This window comes from Alligator sinensis, unplaced genomic scaffold (assembly GCF_000455745.1).
Source record: "Alligator sinensis unplaced genomic scaffold, ASM45574v1 scaffold97_1, whole genome shotgun sequence".
Lineage (NCBI taxonomy): Eukaryota > Metazoa > Chordata > Crocodylia > Alligatoridae > Alligator > Alligator sinensis.
The window spans coordinates 827,862-849,467 of record NW_005841921.1 but is presented as its reverse complement, the minus strand read 5'-3'; the positions used below and the strand labels follow the sequence as shown (position 1 = coordinate 849,467).

Below are 21,606 nucleotides of genomic sequence, written 5' to 3'. Positions count from 1 at the left end.
GGCGCGGACGGGGGGGGGGGGGGGGGGGGGGTGCTAGAGCTTGGCTCTCTGGCACATAGCCAGAATGGGCTGTATGTTCATTTCATCTTCCTGCTGCCCCCAAGGTCTCTTGTATTTCATAGATGTTAGGACTGGAAGAGACATTGTGTGATCATCAGGTCCAGCCCCCTGTCCAAAGGGAAGGAAGTTAGCTGGGATCAGATGACCCCAGCAAGGTGAGGATCCAAGTGTTTCTTGAACGTATCCAGATAGGTGCTTGCACCACTTCTGTGGGGAGTGTATTCGAGGCTCTGGATACTTGGACGGTAAAGAAGTTTTTCCTTGTGTCCAGTCTAAAACGGTTTTCTGTTAGACCTTATCTTCCCTTGGGGTGCCCTGTTGAACAGATGTTCTCCCAGTTCCTGATGTACATCCCTTATAATCTTATAAGCTACCACCAAGTCCAGTCTGAGCCTTCTTTTCATCAGGCTGAAGAGTCCCATGCCTCTCAGCCTCTCCTCATAAAGCCTGCTCTTTTGACTTATAATCATGCACATGGCTTTCCTCTGGATTTTCTTAAGCTTCTTCACATCCTTTCTAAAGTGTGGAGTCCAGAACTGGATGCAGTACTCTAGCTGTGGTCTCACCAAGGCCGAGTAAAATGGGAGGATAACTTCTTGCATCTTGCTTGAGATGCATTGGTAGATGCAAGCAGGAGTTGTACAGTGAAAGCTCCGTTAACTAGCACCTTACAAGCCAGCATGTTCTATTAACCAGCATGCTTGCTTATCTGGTAAAGTGAAACCAGAAGTGCCCACCATGGCGCTTCCAGTTTCTCTGAGTCCCCATGGCCCGGAGAATAGCAGACTGCATGGGGCCTGCCTCCTGTCCCACAGGATCCACCTCCAAGTTCCTCAGGGCCCATGGGAGGGTCAGCAATGCCACGGGAGGTTCAGCAATGCCCTGGATGCTGCGGGAAAAGTGGCGGCCCAAACAGACAAGGACGCCTGTTCGGGCCACTCAATTAACCGGCATATTTTGTTATCTGGCATCCTCCATTCTGGGTAACAGAGGATGCCGGATAACAGAGCTTTTACAGTATTTGATTTGCCAGTTGTGGCATTGCATTAGTGGCTCATGTTCATCTTGTGATCAATCATGACCCCCAAGTCTCTTCTGGTTGTGATGCTAGTGAGTGTAGCACTGCTGAGCCTGTAAGTATGATGTGGGTTCTTTCTCCCGAGGTGGAGCACCTTGCATTTTACTGTGTTGAGTGTCATCGGGTTTTGATCCACCCACCTTGTGAACCTGTCCAGGTTGGCCTGAATCCCCAGTCTATCCTTTAGCATGACTGTACTTTCCCACAATTTGGTGTCATTTGCGAACTTAGCTAGTCTGCTTCTGACACCCAAATCTAGATCATTTATGAATATATTAAAGAGTATTGGTCTGAATACTGAACGCTGGGGGATGCAGTCCACCATCACAATAGCAGGACTCTTCAGGGTTGCTCATCACTTCCTATTCCTGCTTCCAGGTGCCTCTGGGATTTGTAGTCCACAGTTGCAGCCAGCACTAAGCAAGCAGGGCAGGGCAGCTCTGTACTCAGGGAAGGGAAGTTTTACCCCCCTCCCTGGCCCCAGACCCCAGCCAGGGTTTGCTGGGGCAGGGGGGCAGTGAGCCAGCCAGTGAGCAGGCCAGTGAGCCAGCCCTCACTGCTCCAGCTAGGGAGCAGAGGGGCAGGGATAGCCCTGCTCTCTGGAGCAGGGCTAGCCCTGCTCTCTGGAGCAGACAGTACAGCACAACCAAGGGCTGCAAAATACTAGGATGCTGGGGGACTCTGATTTAACTTGAAGAAGAAGGGGTTTGGGACAGAAGTTTCATAAACCGGTTTGACCCAAATCAGTTAAGTCTGATAATACATTCAACTGGGTTTATATTAAACCAGTTTCAGCCATTTTGAAACTGGTTTATGTGCACTGAGCTTCTAGCATGTTACAGTTTAAACCAGTTTCTGATCACTTGTCCCTAGTCTTAAAGACAGGTTGATATCCTGGGTCCATAACCCCATGCACATGAACAGCTATGTACATGCTAGGAAATAGTGCCAACCCACACATAAATGGCATTTTGGGGATTTAGGTGATCAGGTAGATAACCAGATCTGGTTGACTAGGCCTTCATAAGAGAATAGAGTACCACCCCAAGAGTTCAAGTCACTTAAACACTTTTGGAAATGTCACCACTCCCCCCCCCCCACCAAACTATTGTAGTTGTCCTTTCAGCTCTGCAGAGATAAAAAGCTATTTAATTTGCTGCCAACATGATCTAAGACAGGCTGGTGAGCTCTCACTAGCCAGCGACTGTACCTTCTTCATTTGAAATGTTTCTTCAGTAAAAAGGATTCTTTCTTTTTCTGTCTGAATTTTTCTCCAGATGAATTGCTAAGATTTTGATTAAGCAGTTCCCCATTGCAAAAGTACATGAGCCTATTCTTTCTAAAGTATGCAAACTCATTCAGATGAAGCTTCACATCTGCATGTTTAACATTTCTATTGCATTATTTTATGATAAAATAATGAGTTCATGGAAAATTAAATCCCCATAATCCTGGAAATTTTGTGGGAATCATTCAAATAGTCCTAACATTTAGGAAAGATGCTAAATATCAGAAGGAATTAAGGTAAAATGACAAATTTCTGTAGCAGAAGGTCAATTTTGTTAATCCCAGTAATAGCAGGAGCTCAAGAGATATCTGGAAGTTTATTCAGTAAGAAAATGGAAATTAATCTGCCCAGCACACTGACTGCTCCAAATGGTTATCAAGACCACAAAGCCTATGAAATATAGTTCAAGAACTGAAGGAGAGAAAAAGGAAACAGGATAGTTTCCTCCCTGGCTGATAACAAATGAAATCTCCTAAAGGGATTATCCCAAATGTGACTTCTTAGGACATAAGTGGGAGCCTGGCCTACTTGCCAAAGCTTGTGTGAAACTGCTTTCCAGAAAAATAAATGTGCCTTTCACATCTTGGCCTTAAGGTGATTTCAGCATCTGCTCTGCAAGCATCTTCATATGCATGGCTTATGGTCCCTTTACCTGAATACAATAAATGGGTCTGGAAGCAACTTTTCTTTATAACATTTTCAACACTCACTTTTTTGGAGTTCTGTAGGGCCGTGTGCCCAAAATGTGTGAAATTATGAGTTAACACAGCATTATTGGTGTCAGAAATTACCCCCAGTGAGGAGTTTAGCATCTGGCTCCAACTACAAATGGCAAACGTGGTGGAGCCTGAATAGATTGGGAGGCTTTGGATTATTTGGCTTATTTGACTTGGAATACAAAAAAAATTCCTTTCTGAAGCCCTGGGTTGAAGAGTCTGGGAGGTAGGATACTTGCCACTGGTAGCACCAGACACACTTGAATGATTGAGCTCTGCTCAGTAGATAGAATTCAGAACTGATTTGACTGATTTGGCTCAAGACACAAAACATTAGTGTTGATACTATGGGGGGAAATGGAAAGCTTTCTAGCAATTTTGATCATGTCAGTGGCTGAAGTGTAAGTCCATTATTAACCCATTTAAAATGTTATTATGCTGCTCTTTGGAAAGGCTCCAAGCCAGTTGAATGTGTTCTGGTGTTTTCCTTATGAAAGTTTCTACTGATATGGAGTGATTTCCCAGTGGAGGCAGAAAATGCTCCAAAGATCCTAGTCAAGTTGGGGAGGAAATCTGTCCTACACCACTAGAAACAGAGTGTGTGTGGTCGATTTGGATTCACTGTTTCTTGTTCTCACAAGCTTTGACAACATCTTTTCCTCACTCTGAAATGATTACCCAAATGGGAAATGTGTTGGAAGAGAGGAGTGAATGGAAAAGGTCCCATAATGCATGATGGGAAAGTGAATCAGCAGCACTAAAGGTCTGGAGAAATGAACTATAGTAAATGCTAATGTCAGGAAAGCTTCAGAGCAGCAAGGACTATGGTCTCTGGTAACATGAGATAGAAAAGTCTCTGTCAGAACTGGGAGAGAGGACTAGGGACAAGAGAAGATACAGGAGACTTTTAGTGATCCAGAAAGGAGTGCAAGAGGGAAAAGATGATGGATAAACAACTTGCAGGGAAAAGAGCTGCTTTTTCTCCTATAAACTGTAACAGCAAAACAAAATTTCAATGAAGTAAAAAAAAAACCCACAAGTGGGAAGTCTGGGATGTTTACTTCATGAAAGAAATGGGTCCCTCTATTGAGATCTATTAGAGTTCAGAATCTGGGGTAAGGAAACTGCCAGTGCTTCCTGTTAAAGCCTTTTAGGGCATAAAGTGCCATGAGTGCTTTCAGAGACTTAGTAGGTGGCGATGTTAAGACTATCAGAGAGCTCCAGTAATGAAATCAGTGTTTAAAAATCTTTTCTTCCTTAAGCCACTCTATGCTGACAGGTCAGGCAGATCAAGAATGATTTTAGTTAAAGAAATAGCTCTGCTGGATATAAATGGATTGATAAAGAATAATTCTATTACGGCAACATTTCAAATTCCTTTCAAGTCTGAAATAACTTTTGCAATAATGCAGGAATCTGAGTCTCAAGTAGATTAGTCACAGTCTTTCTTTCCTGGCCATGCCCTCTGTGCTTGTGGGCATACATTTTACATACTAGTAGCATATGCATACACTGAGGGCTAGTTTGTGGAACTTTGTGTACAGGGAACTCTGGGACTGTAGTTTATGCCTGGCTTCTACATAGGGCAATAAGACTTTGAAGTACTTTGACCAGACAGAATTGAGACTGAAGTTCTTATAAAAAGTGATTTTTTTCAGAGTTTTTCAGAATTAAAAAATGTCCCATACCAGATCAGAAGAATAGAGTCTGGGTAGCCTAGTAACCTGTCTCATAGTGACCCACATAATTGGAAAGTGGAAGAACTCCCATAATAGGTCATTACTGGAGTAACATGACTTGAGTAAAAAGATCTTTCCTACCAATTTGGGTGTTGGGTTATGCTCTGTAGTTTGAGGTTTTATTTGGGGGATCACGTTAGGAGGGAACACTATACATGAGAATTGCCAAAATGAGATGCAGTGCATACTGGAAGGTGCAAATGATGTGTGTGTGTGTGTGTGTGTGTGTGTGTGTGTAGAGATGATAACCATCTGATATCTGTGCTCTCTGAACACTATGACATTTGGTCTCCCTTAGTAGGACTTCAAGATGTTCAGGAACTCTGCTGGACTCCGTGGTCATAGCTCTTTCTTGTCAGGAAAAAAGAGAGTGCTTATATTTCCCAAATGCCATCCATCTGCTGCACTGTAAAATGGTGCACATATGTGATTCTAGTTAATAAAATAACTGTTTGTATTAATGATGTTGGCATTAAATTTATAAGTGGGTAGCTGAATTAACATCTGGGAAGAAAATGTCATGCCACTCAGAGCTGCTGCTCCATACTTACTGAAGACTCCTATATATCATATCAGCTGAATGGATTTTTAGAATTTTCTTCACAACATTGGAGTCAAAGGCTGACTTTTATTGGAAAATGGAAGTTGAAATTCTAGAACTTAAGACAGCAGTGTGACAGAAGTGCTAGTATGCTGCACCACCATGAACTGGCTAAAACTGACCTACTTTATATCCGTTCTGCACCATATCTTATTTCATGTCATTGCATATAAACACTTCTCTCACCACCTGGACATGGGAGAGAAGGTTGATATTATATACCTACAATTCCAAAAGGCTTTTGATCTAATATCCCATGATCTCCTTGTGGAAAAATTGGAAGATTGTGGGCTTAACCGCTCAACAGTTCAGTGGGTGGAAAACTGGCTGCATGGTAGGACCCAAAAAGTTCTCACGAAGGGATCCGTGTCATCTTGGCAAGAAGTGGCCAGTGATGTCCCTCAGGGGCCTGTGCTTAGACCTATGTTTTTCAGCATCTTTATCAATGATTTGGACGTGGAGGTGAAAAGCTCACTGGCCAAGTCTGCAGACAACACCAAGTTATGGGGGAGTGTGGTCATGCCAGAAGATAGATTGCAGATACAGGCAGACCTGGACAGGCTGGAGAGCTGGGTGGACTGGAACCAGATGAAGTTCAACACTCAGAAGTGTAAAGTGCTCCATCTGGGGGTAAACAATCCCCAACATACCTACAGGCTCAGTGGCGACAATTTGACTTGCACCACAGCCGAAAGGGACCTAAGAGTAATGATCGATCATTGCATGAAGGTGAGCTGGCAGTGCGATGCTGTGCTCAGCAGGGCAAACAACACACTGGCATGCATTAACTGTTGCATTTCATGCAAAACTAAGGAAGTGATACTCCAACTGTACTCTGCACTGGTGAGACCATAGCTGGAGTACTGCATCCAGTTCTGGGGGCTGCACTTCAACAAGGACATGGAAAAACTTGAGAGGATCCAGAGAAGAGCCACCCCTATGATCAGGGACTTGCAAGACAAGCCATACAAGGAGAGGCTGTGGGACTTGGGCCTCTTCAGCCTACAGAAGAGAAGGGACTTGGTAATGGCTTATCACTACATCAGGGGAGTACATCAAGAACTCGGTGAACAGCTGTTCACCAGGACACCCCTGGAGAAGACCAGGAGCAATGGATACAAACTCCTGGAAGGCTTCTTCAGGCTCAGTTCCAGGAAAAACTCCTTCACAGTCAGGGTATCCAGACTGTGGAATATACTCCCTTCAGTGGAGGTGCAGTCACCCACCCTGGAAATCTTCAAAAGGAGACTGGACAATCACCTCCCTGGGGTTACTTGATACCAGTTGTCTTTTCCTGCCTACTGCAGGGGGACTGGATCCAATGATCTACAGGGTCCCTTCCAGCCCCTAACAATCTATGAATCGATGAATATGTTCTTATTGGCCAAATAGATGCCTTCATTCTTTTTTTTTTTCTGTTTTTTGGAATTCTACTAAATTCTTAACCTCAATTATGTGTGGCAGTGAGCCCGCATGATACTACTATGCTGTGTATAAACCAGCATCTTTTTTTCACTGTTTAATCTGATGCGTTTCAGTTTCATCGGTTCCCTGGCAAAAGTTTGAAATGCCAAACTGCAGGGGGGGAAAGAACAGAAAGTTAAACTGTCTCCCACCCTTGTGTTTCCCTAGCTATGAGAAATGGTGGGGGAGTCTTAATAAAAATGTTAAATGAATTATAATAATATTGTTTCAGTTTTAGTAATCTAAATATGGTACTACAAACTGGTGCTCTGTGCCTTTTTACAGCGTGGTTTTTAAGTGGAGACTTTTCTTTTGAATCCACTGACAGTATAGGTGCTGCTACTCTAGTTTCATGCCTAATGAGCTGACTATATTATTTGGATGGAACCAGCCCTTCCTGTCAGGCTTTGCCTTGGTCCCTTGTTTGTCCATTGACCTACAGAGTAACTCTGAAGAGAAGAACGCAGAGCAAGCCATTTTATCCAACTGAACCTTTATGACACTGACCTCTTCTTACCAAGTTATGGTCAAATGTCTCATGGCTGAGACTGTTAACTTGACATTTGCCACTGATACCATTTCAGATTGTATTTTTAAATGAATATTCAGTGCCAACAAGGAATGAACTCTTGATCTCGCTACCTTTGAAACATAAAACGGGCACATCACTTACTTTGCAGATAATTTACAAAGTACCGGTATCATGTTGTTTTATAACAGAATGCAATGGGTAATTTTAACAAGAAAATACTTATCTGTAAAGTTGCTAGACCTATGTGCGTTCAGGTATAAGGAATGATCTTTGCATGTGGTGGTTCCACAGCATGCATATGAATAATTCTATGTCTTGGTTACTGATGATTGTAGTAGAGCAACTATTAAAGGACTTTTATTTTGGTGTACAACATTGGTGATTAACTAGATCTGTGAAAAACTACCAAGGGAGAAATCCTTAGTATAATCCACTGAAAGTGGTCCCATTTAGGTGCAACTGGACTGTATTGGTTTTGTAGGTTGGTTATTGTGACTCCCTGTGTGTTGACAATCTGGTGAATTTCACAGGCTGAAAACAGACTTCAGATTTCCCCTCGGACAAAGCCTTTAATCTGGTATCCTACTGACCTACAAACCCATTGTCCCACTTTAAGTACCTATAAAGTATCTGAGATTAACACTTTTTCCCTGGGCAATCAGGCCTAATTCAAGTTAATTGCCATTCAAACTATGTCTATGTAAATGACTGTCTCCTGCTTGTCTTGATGGGAATCAAAGCACTTCCCATCACTGAGCCTGTATGGTCAGTATGAAGACAGAATTTTATCTAGCACTGGCACAGCTCTGCTATTAAGTAGTTAACTAAGGCTTAAAGCACTAAGAGCCTGTTATAGTGAAGTGAGGGTGGTTTGTGAAAAACATGGGCATTAAACTGGGATGGGATTAAACTATAAAATTGAAACTAGGCCCATAACTTTTCTACATGTTGTGTCCATCTCTAATAATATAAATTCTTCATACATCTTTTATTTTTTCCCTTTACTTTTAAACTATTTAACTCTCTCTTTTCTTCCTTTACTTGTATCTCCCTTGCTACAGTAATGTGGATACAAAGGAGCTGTGTGGTAAGTACCTTTTCTTTATCTAGTAATAGCAATTCTAATGCAAGTCTTTTTTCAGGGTGTATGAAAGGTAAAGTGAACTCTTGTATTGTTGAGAAAAAGAGGGATCTTCTCTTTTTTGTTTGTAAAGAAACTATCTTATACAGAATAGCCAAGGTTTTGAAAAACAGGGGCCTACTTTTACATTTCAGAATAGACAGGCAGGTTCAAAGGGGCTGCATATTAGCAGTTCCCCAATGACTTCACAAGGAGAAATTGGGTGTTAGGGGAGAAAGAGATAAGTGGATAAACTGTGGCAGGACACCGGTGATACAGCATATCACCTGCCTGATGCAGCACAAGGGATGTTATGCTTCCCTTGTCCAGGGATTCCCTGGGCCCCTTGTTCCCCCCCATTGGGTTCTCTGCTGGCCCATTCCTCATGTGGAGGCATGGTCAGCATAGGCCCTGCTGTGGAATAGCAGGAAGGTGCAGGGTGGTGTAGGGGCTGGGAAATCCCTGGCACTCCCTGCCTCCATGTGGGGACCCATACTGACCCATGCTTCTGCCTGAAGCATGGGCTAGTATGAATCCTGGCAGGGAGGTATGGGACACCAGAGATTCCCTGGCTCCTGTGCTAATCACTTCTCCTTGCCAGACTGCACACTGGCCCATGCCTCCCCCTGAAGCATTGGGCCAGCATGAATCCTGGCAGGGAAAGTGATGGGATGAAAGAGCCAGGAAATCCCCACACCTTGTGTTTCTGTGCAGGGACCTATGTTGACTCATGCTTCATATGGAGGCTCAAGTCCCTGCATGGAGGTACAGTCAGGGATTACTCAATTCTAGTGCCTGTCCTCTGCCCCTGACTGGATCCATGCTGAACCATACTTTGCATGAGACATGGGTTAGCGCAGGTCCCATGGAGGCCTAAGGCTATGAGGGTCCTGGTGTGGAGGCAAGGGGCAGCTGTGTTTCTTAGGTCCCCTGCCTCCATGCATGGGATTTCCCTGGTTACAGAAATAAACCTCAGGGGTACATCACTGTAACAGCCAGGGTGTGCAGAATCAGGGCTCTCAAGCCCCAAAAGTCCCTGGCTGGAGTGGCGGGGGAGCATGGGAATTTCAGGCTGCCTGCACTCTCCCACCACAGAACAAACACAGACATTGGCCACAATAAAGCAGCACAACTCCTTAGTACCTTTTTCATGCCATATCAGTGGCAGGACAAAAGGTAGAAGCATTGTTTGCTTGGTATTTGCAGTGCCATAAAACTGTTATGGAGACACAGAGGCAACATCAAGAATTGTCTTTTTCTAACCTTAGACTCCTAACAGTCCTGATTCCCTGAAGCCCTAATCTTTAGCTTATAAAATCTTGGCATTTGTAAATTAAGGAAATGAGGCATAAGGTGGGGGTAAAACCCAGAGAACTGTGCCTTTTCTTTTAAACATTATGTGGGTTTTAAATAGCAGTGTTGTATCTTAGATCCCTTTATATGAAAAGAGGCACTCACCTTATATCCCATGGTTTAGGTCAGTTCAGGGGTCAACAATGTTTTTGGCGGGAGTGCCAAAAACACCCCAGCCCTAACCCACACCTTGACTTGGCAAGCTGGGGGCGGACCACGAGAGAGCTGCAAGGGGCCAATCCTTGTTGCTGGTGGTGACTGCATGTGTGCCTCCAGGGGAGCAGTGAGGGAGGGACCAGAGTTCTGCTGGCCCAGGCCCCTCCCTCGCCATCTGCTCAGAGGTGTGTGTGTTGCCACTGCCACCACAGAGCCCACCTGGGGCTTTGGAGCCCGATGCAGTTGCTTGTAGCCTCCCAGCTGCAGATGACCCAGGCTCTGGGTGCTGCTACCAGCCACAGAGCCCGGGCTGCCTGCAGTAGTGCTTGCAGCCTGAGCTCCATAGCTAGCAACAGGTGCCCAGAGTCCAGGCTGGATGTGGCATGCCAAGCAAAATGGCCTCGCATGCCATATTCTGGCATGTGCGCCGGGGGTTGCCAACCCCTAGGTTAGTTTGTGATAAATGTGACTGCAAATGTTAGTTTTCTGTTTCTGCAGTTGTTCTTGATAAACAACCCCCCCACATTCAGGCTGTGAAAAATAAGATGTTTATAGAGGCATAAAGAATGGAAGGCTGGGACCACTGTGTATTGAACTGAAGTGACACCAACTGACTAGCCGTCTTTGAATACATTGGCTTAGGCTCATCTCGGCCCCAAATACAGCTTATTTTCTCTCACCCTCCTCTCATTATAAAGTAGTGTCCTCTGACTCTCCTCAGGTTACTCAACCTTATTAGTGCGTTAGTGAACTGAAAAGAGGGAGTTTTGATAACATGCCTTGGCAGTTCCAGAAGCTGTGAACTCCCAGAACTATGGTTTTCCATCCAGCAGTGAAGTTGGCAAAGCTTTTCTCAATTTTGCCATATTTCAAATGAGTGCAGAACTGTGCACAAAAATATGCGGATAATGCTCAATAAGAACTAGTGGGTTAATTCCAGACAATACCTCATTTCCAGGCTTTGCTCTTAGGTTCAATTGACCAGTATTGCTGTGTAATAATCAGATAATGTCTTTAGGAAAAGCTTCATGTTTCATGGCAAGCAGTCTAATGTTCATAATCAACTATACACCCCCGTGACTGCTCAGAGAAATTTAGAGACAGATAAAAAATTCTGTAAGAACATTTTATCCAACACATCATCCAAAAAAGAAAATATTCCTACTGAGAAATTTTGAGTGCTATATCTAGATTTAAAGTGACTTGTGAATCTTCCTTAGGGAGATAATTTTTTTCCTGATGTTAAGATTTGAGGTGAAGGAAAGTGGCCTTTTTGGGGGTGAGGGGGAGGGCATGATTTATTTGGGGTTTGTTTTGTTTTTAATGACACAGAAAAGCACTTGCCAGTTACATTCTCCTTTCCAACTTCAAAGGGGCACAGGTTCTCTTTGCTGTTGAATGGCAGCATTTATACACTTTGAAATCCAGCTCCTAGAGGCCAGTCAGGCCCTGATGAACATTACTATGTTGGCTGGTATGTTTATGCTGAGCTCAAAGTAGCTAGTGCTTCATCCTGAATATCTTTGAAGGCCTCTGTATCTTTACTATAGCCAGTTGTAGTAGTTCAGTTGAAGCAACTGAAAGATGCATATTAAGTTAGTGATGTTTCTTTGTGTTTGCTGCTATAATTAGTCCTTAAAATGAGATACCTCTGGGTAGGAAACTTTATGCTATTGACCGTGGTATAGAATGGAGGTTGCATTTTCCTGACCTCCTGCTGCATGGTTTTATTATTTAGCACAGGGAAGTAGCATTGAATAAGCCCATAATTATAGCATGAGATTTAATAGGGGGAACACTAATACATGAAAATAAACTAGATTTTTTTTTAAAATTACTACGCTCCAATTTCTAGTCCTAAAATACTCAGCTGGCTCCATTTGCTGAAATCTGACACATGAGAAATTGAGCCTTGTTTGCCAATGACATTTAATTCTTTCCTTTTTTGATGAAACCTCCTTGTCTACCATGCCAACCCAATAAACTAGTAACTGCATGTCAAAGTATAAACTTCACATGAAAATACAACTGAACTATTATCATTGTTTGATGATACCTTTCTTTTCTTTTTCTGACAAACTCATAAAACTGAAAATTATACTGCTGTCGTCCAGAGTGTGCTCATATTACTTTGGGACTGATGAATATATGGGATAGATCCATAATCTCTGTAATTAAAATACATGACAAAAAAGAGCTGTAGGTGTCTGTTTATGGGTGGGTAATTACCAATATTCACATAAAGATTGTTTTGCTGCACAAGCTGATATGTAGGTTTTCTGGCTAGCAACCATCTCAATTGTGTATTACATGGGGGCATTTGGGACTAGTTTGCAATGCTCAAAAATTTCTACCTGCCTAGAAAAAGATGGCTCTTGATGTTACATTTTGCTTTTAGCTTGCATCAAGTTTTGTTCACTGGACTGCTCTTAATTTAACTCATAGAAGATAATATATTTTGCTTAAACTATTCAACTTTTAAATGGATAGGGAGGAGGAATAATTATATAAGCTATGCAATTGGGCTTCCATTAGAAAATAACTCCATTAGTTCCCCAACAATATTGGCCAGTGACTGATGCTTTCCAGGGCAGTGAACTCCTCCCATCCAAATTATGCACCTTGAGATCTGTGCAGTAGTATTTACAGATGATGAATATTTTTATCTTGACCCTTGTTGGAGTCAGCTCACAATCTGAAACAGAAGTGATTAATATGCAAGATGCCTTGGAGATAACAATTCTCCTACATATTTAAATTGGAGGAATAATGCAAATAATCTGAGTGTCCACATTACCTATACATTCTGTTAAAAAAAACCTTTATTTTTTTACAGCACTGTATGACTTTGTTTTTGGTAATATGCATGCTGTAGTCCAGGGGTCAGCAACGTTTTTGGCTGGAGTGCCAAAAAAACCCCAACTCTGACCCATGGTTTGACTTGGCGTGCCAGGGGCAGACCTTGGGGGAGCCTGATCCTCATTGCTGGCAGCAGCTGCATGCACACATTTGGGGCAGGTGGCAGGGGAGAGACTGGGGTTACACTGCCCCAGGCACCTCCCTCACCATCTGCCTGGAGGTGCATGTGCAGCTGCTGCTGCCATGGAACACAGCTAGGGCTCTGGACCCCAGTGCAGTGGTTTGCAGCCTCCTGGCTGCAGACAGCCAAGGCTCTCTGGGCAGCTACTGCCAGACATAGCTTGGGCTGCTTGCAGCACAGCTTACAGCCTCCCAGCCAGATGCTACAAGCAGCCCAGGCCCCAGGGCTGGTCACAGCTGCCCAGAGCCTGGGCTGGCTGTGGCATGCTGAGGAGAATGGCCTTGTGTGCCATACTGTAGCACGCATACTGAGGGTTGCCAACCCCTGCTATAGTCCATGTCCTAAACAGTCTTCACCATATGATCTGCCTGATAACAGAACCAGTGACCTGGCACTCCATTTCTTAGTCCTGTCTGACAGTACCTTAGCATGAATTACTTGCAACCAAAGGGAATGATGACATTTATTCAGGTATCCAAGTAATCTAGAAGGCACATGCCATCTAGAAGGCACATGCCGTCATTATTTGACACATGCTATCAGTAACTTTACTTTCCTGGTTAGGAAAGTATACTTATATGTCTTTGAGTGATTAAATTTAATATATCTTATATATCTTACGTATGATATCTAACCGTAGGAGGACAGGGAGGCATTCCAGATTTGAATTTTAGCAGCTTCTAAGAGAGAGCTTCTGATTTTAGGGCAGTCTCAGCACATAATGTATGTTGGAAACTGAGTATTGCAAATTACCAAAATGCAACCACTACATTGCAGTTTAAATAAAAAAAAACTTTAGTACTAACCAAATTGTATGAATATCCATTTTATATACATTTTAAAAATGTCTTGGTAAGATCTCACTGGTGCAATGTGGTAAGTCTGGGAGGAGGCATGTAGAGTAGCAAAACTGGAATTACTGAGTTTCTATTCTAACATACACCCACAATTCAAGTAGGGTGGATGACACTGATGAGGAAAGCCCTCCCATTTTTTATGCATACCTCTTAGCTTTTGTAGCTGTACTTCCACCAGAATACCTTCCACAGTTCTTGACTTCAGTGAAGAGAAACCATACACAGAACCAACTGTGATGAAGAATTTAAGCTTTTTACATGAATACATTAGATACAGGTGCCACAGTTCATACCTGCTGCCCAGAGTTGGCCCTATAGAATTCCATGTCTGGATACAAAACACTGTCTTGCTGAACTTTAAAAAATACTTTTACAATAAAGAGTTAAAGTCAAACAAGACATAAGCAGCGTTAAAGCTACCCTCTGTAAACAATTGAGTTTTTGTCCCTGACATTTTTGAATCACATGAAAACATTTTACTTTAACATCTCTAAAGTAGACTTTCTTTACCTTCTTTTTGAAAAGCAGCTCTATACAGTGATTTATTTTTTCATTTTCATGTGAAAAAATAATCTGCTGCTGCCAAGAATTAGACATTTGGCATATCTATGGTTCAGTGATGAGGTGCCAGAAATCATGCTGGAGGCTTGCTTTGCTGTCGTTCCAATGGCTGCCAATATCTTCTTCATCCTGCAAGCCACTTGGAAACATTCTCAGGCTGTAAATAAATATATGCAGTTTTAATTAATTAAGTTTTAATTCAAAAGAAGCTAATTAATGGAATTGTCTCCTGAAGTTTATTTTTAGCTGACTTTGATGGAGATGTCATGCCAATATGAATTTTCACTAGTGCTAGGCAATGTGTTTTAATTCTAGTTTGTATTAATTACACATAAATTCATTAACTTAGTTTCCAGATTCCAAACTCTTACTGTATAACCATGATGCTGCCACCCTTAATTTGTCATCATTTCTGTTTATGAATGTGTAATTTCTGTATGTCACGGTACGGGGTCCTGTAGGTTGGCCGTGATCTTCCCAAGGACCCCTTACCTTGCCAAGTTGGCCCAATGGGCACCCTCAATTCTCACCCGCCACATCTTTGTTGGTAAGTATATAATAGGGAGGCTGCCATTACATCATCTTGGACACGGTTTTGCTGTACTCTGACCCCATGGGCTCCTGGTCCTCTTGTGGGTCCCGTTCCACAATGGGTGTTTCGGGGCACCCTAGCCATATGGGCTATGCGTGGCTCCAACCACCCCTGTACTACACCCCAAGCCTCGCAGATGGAAATGACGTTGTTCAGTCTGGGCCTTGTTATAATTTGGCCCCCTGGTCCTCCCCAGGCTCTCCGTGGCCCCCGTCTCGCTCTGCACCTTCACTGGTGCTTGGGCTCTCTGCGGCCCTGTCTCGCTCTGAGCCTTCACTGGCACCCAGTCAATGCACCTCAAATGCTGCGCCCTCTCTGGCACCAGGGCTCCCCACGCTGCCATGGGTCTCCTATGAGGCCTTCTCCATCCCCTAATAGCCTCACCCAAACCACTGGTCTTAAACAGTAAACAAAACACAAGCCCCTGGGCTATAACATAAATTCCAGCTGCCCGGCTATAACCTCATTCAAGCCGCACCAGGGGTGCTCCATCCCTCACCAGTATCAGAGGCTGTACCTGCAGTCAGGCCTCTCCCTTTTGCTTGCTCTGGGAGAGCTCCTACCTTCTTGGCTGCTGGCAGGGAACTGCCATCCTGGCCTCAGCCCTGGGGTTTATATGTGAGCCAGGCCCTGCCCCTTCCGGTCAGCTGACCGCTGGCAGATGTGGGCCACTAGCTCACTCTGGCTGCCCAGGTAACCAGCAGCTGGGGCTCCCCACTCACTGCTTCCACTCCTCAAAGGAGCAGGGCACCTAAGTGCTCTGCAACACTATAGATAACAAATTTTCTCATGAAAGTTTCTCAGAGGTGTCATTTGTCTTAGAATAATAGTCTGCATGTGAGCACAACAGCAAAACAACTGAGGCTTAGATCTGGTGTACTCAAGTGTAAATGAGCTGTGTAACTCCATCCTATGCCATAGTGAATATTTGCCTACTTCTGAAAATCATGGTACAGATTGAAATAAGTCATCACCTCTCATGTGAAAGTCTAGGTTAAAAAGTAAAATCAAATGGACAGGTTAAGCCATACATACATTCAGTACTGCCAAGTACCACATTTCTTCAGCGTGGAACCTGTTGGTTTGTTCTTTAGGAGAAAATACAGTGTTAAAGGAAAATACAGAAATATGTTTTGTACTAATTTCACTAATGTCTTTCTCAAATATGTACTTCAGATCTTCTTAAACTTTTCTCTTCACCAAAAATGATCTTGTAACCCTGAACAGACCTGGAGCATTAAGTTTCCTATATTCTTCCCTTTGTCCCACATTGTTTCTCCAGATTATTTTGTTGATCATATGGGAGATTATGAAGATGTTTTGGCTTCATTGGAAACCCTTAACCTCTCCATTTTGAAAGCCATGGACTATACCAAGCGGGTGAGTTATCATCTTTTTGTTATAGCTTATGTCATTCAAGTAAATCTACATAAGTGCCTTCATCTGCCTTCTTTGGCCCTGTGGGCCTGTGGGAGGAGAACTAACACTTTTTCTGGTTCATTTTACTTAAAGGGATAGAGGTGACAGCACCTGAAATGACAACATCAGAAAGAATAACGTGCTTCTGAAGTGGTCATGGGAGAAATAAGTGTAACTTCACTGTTAAGCTAAGTAAGAAATTTGAGAGGCAAAATTTTACCTTTAAAACCCATGGGATAAAATTATGTGATTGATAATGCATACTAACTTTAAAAAGTTGATTAGAAATAATGGATCAGTTTAGGCTGTTCTTATATCACTAATCAATTTATTTTAAAAATTTCTGTTTTAGACATAGCCATTTAATGTCTTTCTACAAAGTGCCTATTCCTTGGGGAGGTTAGAAGGAGTTAAAAATATCTACCTAATCTAAGGTTAGTTGGGATGGGGGGGCGAGAAGTGGGGGCTTGGAGCAACTAGGGAAGTAACCAGGCTCAGGAGGGGCTGGTGGCATTTGTGGGGTGGGTTGGTAGGGTCCAAGAGGGTTTGGCTCAATCAGGAGGACTTGGGGGAACCACAGGGAGGCTTGGGGGATTTTTTACCTGACTCCCAGGATCAGGGGCTATTTTTATCCCCCTGACTCCCCCCACCCCCAGAGTGAACCAACTCCCTCCATCCTTCCTGCCTCTCCCCCTACTCCAACTTATTTCCTCAGCTCCTGGCATTGGTGAATGCTGGTAAAATCAGCACTGGGAGGTACTTGTGGGATGGGGTGTTTGGCCAGCTTGCTGGGTGAGAGTGAGGGGGGAGGGGGGTCTGGCTGGTCTGCAGGAGGGGACGTTGTCTATTTGGGCGTGGGGGAGAGGGGCTGGGGAAGCAGGACGGGGGGCACTAAAAATAACCTGGGACTAGGGAAGGGATAGGAAAAGAGCCGGCCCAGGGCTGAGGCCAGTGCCTAGGCTTTCCCAGCCCTGGGGCTGTTGTGAGAACTCTACAGAAGTTCAGGACAGTTAAATCAGTCTAAAAATGGCTAAAAATGGCCAGCTTGATCTAAGTTAGGTGTACGTTGGAGGTAGGTTTGACTTAGATCAGCTGCTATTTTTGGACCAATCTAACTATCCTGAACTTCTGTATGGTTCTCACTTAGATCCACCTAACCAGAGCTCTAAGTGTAAATTCTGCACCTGGGCAAACTAACCTCTCCAGACATCTGTATATACCCTAGAAAACACTTCATATGATAGCCTATACTGAAAACAAATACATTTGTAAAAATCATTAATTTTTATTCTAAAATGGCTAAAGCATCAGCATTTTAGGCATCAGTATATCAAAAAAGAAAACAAATTATCTTAATCAGATCTGTGGATATTGGTTTGCATGTAATCAATGAAACAAGCTACTTTCTATTAGCTTTGTTATGGCTGTTGTCTTTAAACCAAAAAAAAATCGAAATTCTTCAGGAAGTGAAAAATTCTCTCAGCATCTTAAAGGATGACAGTTCTACAGGGCTTGGAAATATTAGTATGTTGATCTTATCCAAGTGGATTTTTCCCTTTTGCTCCATTCAAGCACTTTGGTTCATTGTAGCCAACATAAGCTATAGCAGAGAAAACCACATGAATAGTAAAAAGGCTACATTTGATACCTCAACTGCAATGCAAACTTGATGTCATTGAAGCAAATAATTGGGAAGGGCTCTTCCGTAGTTAGCAATATCGTCTCCTCTCAACAGCTCATTTACAGGTAAGTGGATCTTGGCAATAACATGATGATGATAGACATTTCCTATTAATGCCTGATAAACCTTGAAAGTTCAAGGACAGTTTATTAAATCAAGGTGAAAATGACATGTGAAGTGAATAATGGCATAAAGATTTTGTAGTATACAGTTGTACCAGCTCAGCAATTTTATAAGCCAGAAAGTATTTGAAGGATCTCAGCTGAGTCATGAGTTGCACTGTTTTTATTTATATCGTTCCTGGTGCAGTTCTACCAATGGTTCAGGTATTTAGATGCCTATGATAGGATTTTCAGGAGGCCTCAGAATTGGCCTAACTCTTTTTTCATCAAAGTCAATTTATAAGCGCTCCTAAAGTAAACTTGGAGCAGGCTTGCACTGACTTTAAGAGCCTTTGAGAATCTCATGCCTATATCCCATCTCTTAAACTTTCAGTTAAGTATACTTTCCAAATTAGAAGCCATACTGAAGTTCTTTCAAAAATATAGCCACATATTTTCAGTATATAATAAATACCAGGGGGCTTTTTGTTTAAAGACAGTTAAGTGATTGGGGAAATAAAGTACCATTTATGTGTGCATTTAGTAAAACTGCATTCAGAAAAGCAGTTCTGCATGTCTGTATAAGTATGTATTGTTATGTATGCAAATGGACCTCTACTGTTTCCAAATATGATGCACAATACCTTAATAAACCAATTAGTAAATAATGGACCATTAATGATTGTATCAAATCTAAAGGCTTACAAACTTTATTTATAAATATCTGGAAAACCCAACAGAATGAATGCCCCAGAGAAATATTTTGCCAGAGAAGCGAGTCATTCATTGGCATATTTCCATGCAGTAGATAAAGTTTTACATTTGATATTCCATTTTAATCAATTCCCATGTGTTCTTTATAAATAATGTAATAAACCAGACCTGACTTATTATCCATAATATTTAAAAAATTTGTTAATCCTCCTACAATTACAAACTTCCCTACCTGCACTGTACATTTATTACATACATTTCATCAAGAGAAAAATAGTCTGTCTTTTGCTCTGATAAGGAGCTGTTCAGTCTGCTGAAAGCTGAGCAAAATAAAGCGGTTCTGACCGTTTATTAAGTCTCCTCACTTATTCACAGATTGAATTCCAGTTCTCTTTAGAATAGTTCAAGTCAAAATCTTCTTTTCATTTACTCCTAAAGTTAAAGAAATTTGAATAATTTAATTTTACAGGTTTAGTAACAGTAGGAAGCTTTAGGAATTGGACTAGGTCAGAAAACATCTAAGTTTTATTCTCTTCTCTGGCTATTAGTTAAAAGTCCTGGTGTATTTAGTTTAGTTTAACCTCAGGGTGTTTTTTATGTACTGGGGAAGAGCACTGTATGAAAACTGAATAAAGTATTTGAAGTATTTATATTCTGCTATTTTAAACTGATGATTTAACCTTTCAGTCAACACTGGCTAAATACTTAAGAGGCGTTTTTTTAAATTAATATCTCTAACTAATAAAGCCATATGAATAATGCAAAAATGTCAGCAAGATTCTCATTTTTTAGATCAATTTTTTTCTGTTCATGCCTCTCTTATATTTGCGCTCTCCAAATATTACCGCAAGCAAGTTTGCCAACAGAAATGTTAAAGTATTCGTGGAAAGAAATATTTTCAGATTAATAATTCATTTTATCTAGATAGTGATGGTCCTCATTACCACAGTAATCTGAATTCATGATTAGAATTTATAGATTTACCCTTTCGATACTTTGTAAGGAAAGGAAGCATCATTCCTGTTTTTGGATAAGGACGAAAGCACATAGAGATAAATTAATTCTACAAGAACAACCAGAGTATTCCTCCAGATGTCCCAATTCTCAGATGCATTATTTTAACCACAAGACCATCTTTCTTCTTTTTGCAGATATTCCCACCAGAAACCCAATGTCTAATAGTTTTGCTCATTCAGTCAGGTCACATGAGATGTTTCTCTTCATAGTGTGTCCAATCATCACTTCATGATCTGTTCATAGATTATTAGAAGTGCTGACAAGCAAACAAATCTACAAGAGTCCTTCACAAACAATTTGGTAAATCATGAATGAATTCACAAGAGAACATGAGCTCCCTATACAGAAGCTGTAACTAGAGAGGTGCAAAATGCATCAATAAATTTTTCATAATAGCATTCTTCCAACTGTAGCAAACTGGTATAAGAATCCAGAAACAAAGTTGCTTTCTACAGAGGAAAAAAAAAACTACTCTGCAATTTTCAAACAGGTTTGTCTTGCAAGTTGATCAGAAGTTTTCCCAGAAATCAAACCTAGTAACAGGAATTTTCTTCTTTTTTTCACTTTTTAGGTTTTGAATGCATAGAATCATATTAGAAATTCGGGTTGGAAGGGACCTCAGGAGGCCACCTAGTTTAGCCCCCTGTTCAAAGTAGGACCATCCCCAACTGGATCATTCCAGCCAAGGCTTTATTTAGCCAAGACTTAAAAACCTCTAAGGATGGAGATTCCATCACCTCTCTAGTTAACCCATTCCAGTGCTTCACCACCCTCTGAGTGACAGAGTTTTTTATAATATCCAACCTAAACTTCCCTTGCTGCAATCTGAGACCAGTCATTGCTCCTTGTTCTGTCATCTGCCTCCTCTTTGGAAACATCCTTCAGGTAGTGAAAGGCTGTTATCAAATCCCCCCTCAGTCTTCTCTTCTGCAGACTAAATAAGCCCAGTTTCTTCAGCCTCTCCTTAGAGTCATGTGCTCCAGGTCCCTCATCATTTTTGTTGCCCTCTGCTGGACACTCTCTAACTTGTCTGCATACTTTCTATAGTGGGGTGGGGGGACCAAAACTGGACACAGAACTCCAGATGTGGCCTCACCAGTACAGAATAGCAGGGAATAATTACTTCCCTCAGTCTGCTGCCTAATAGGCTGTTAGCTTTCTTAGCAACAAGTGCACACGGTTGACTCACTGAGATCTTTTGTGGCCCAATCCTCCAATTTGTCTCACCATTCTGAATCCTAGCCCTACCCTCCAGCATATCTACTACACCCTTAGCTTGATGTCATCTGTGAACTTGTTTAGGGTGCACTCCATCCCATATTCCAAATTATTAATGAAGATATTGAACAAAACCAGCCCCAGGACCAATGCCTGGGGCATTCCACTTGATACTGGCTGCCAACTAGATAGCAAGCCATTGATCACTATCCATTGAGCATAACAATCCAACCAACTTTCTATCTACCTTACAGTCCATCCATCCAACTAATCTATTCTTCCTCAGTTGCTTGCAGGAA

General features: G+C 42.2%; 1 protein-coding gene across 5 annotated transcripts in view; it reads left to right on the top strand.

Moving 5' to 3' along the window:
• The window catches only part of NECAB2 (N-terminal EF-hand calcium binding protein 2), a 425,733-nt gene that overhangs the window by 172,878 nt on the left and 231,249 nt on the right, over positions 1-21,606 (top strand). For all 5 annotated transcript variants that reach the window (XR_003092925.1, XR_003092924.1, XM_025198410.1 and 2 more), the window contains exons 4-5: positions 8,540-8,565; positions 16,440-16,537. Coding sequence is in view for 3 of the 5 variants with exons in the window: in XM_025198410.1 (XP_025054195.1) it covers positions 8,540-8,565; positions 16,440-16,537 (124 nt within the window). In the remaining 2 variants the exon portion in view is untranslated. The remainder of the gene's footprint in view (positions 1-8,539; positions 8,566-16,439; positions 16,538-21,606) is intronic.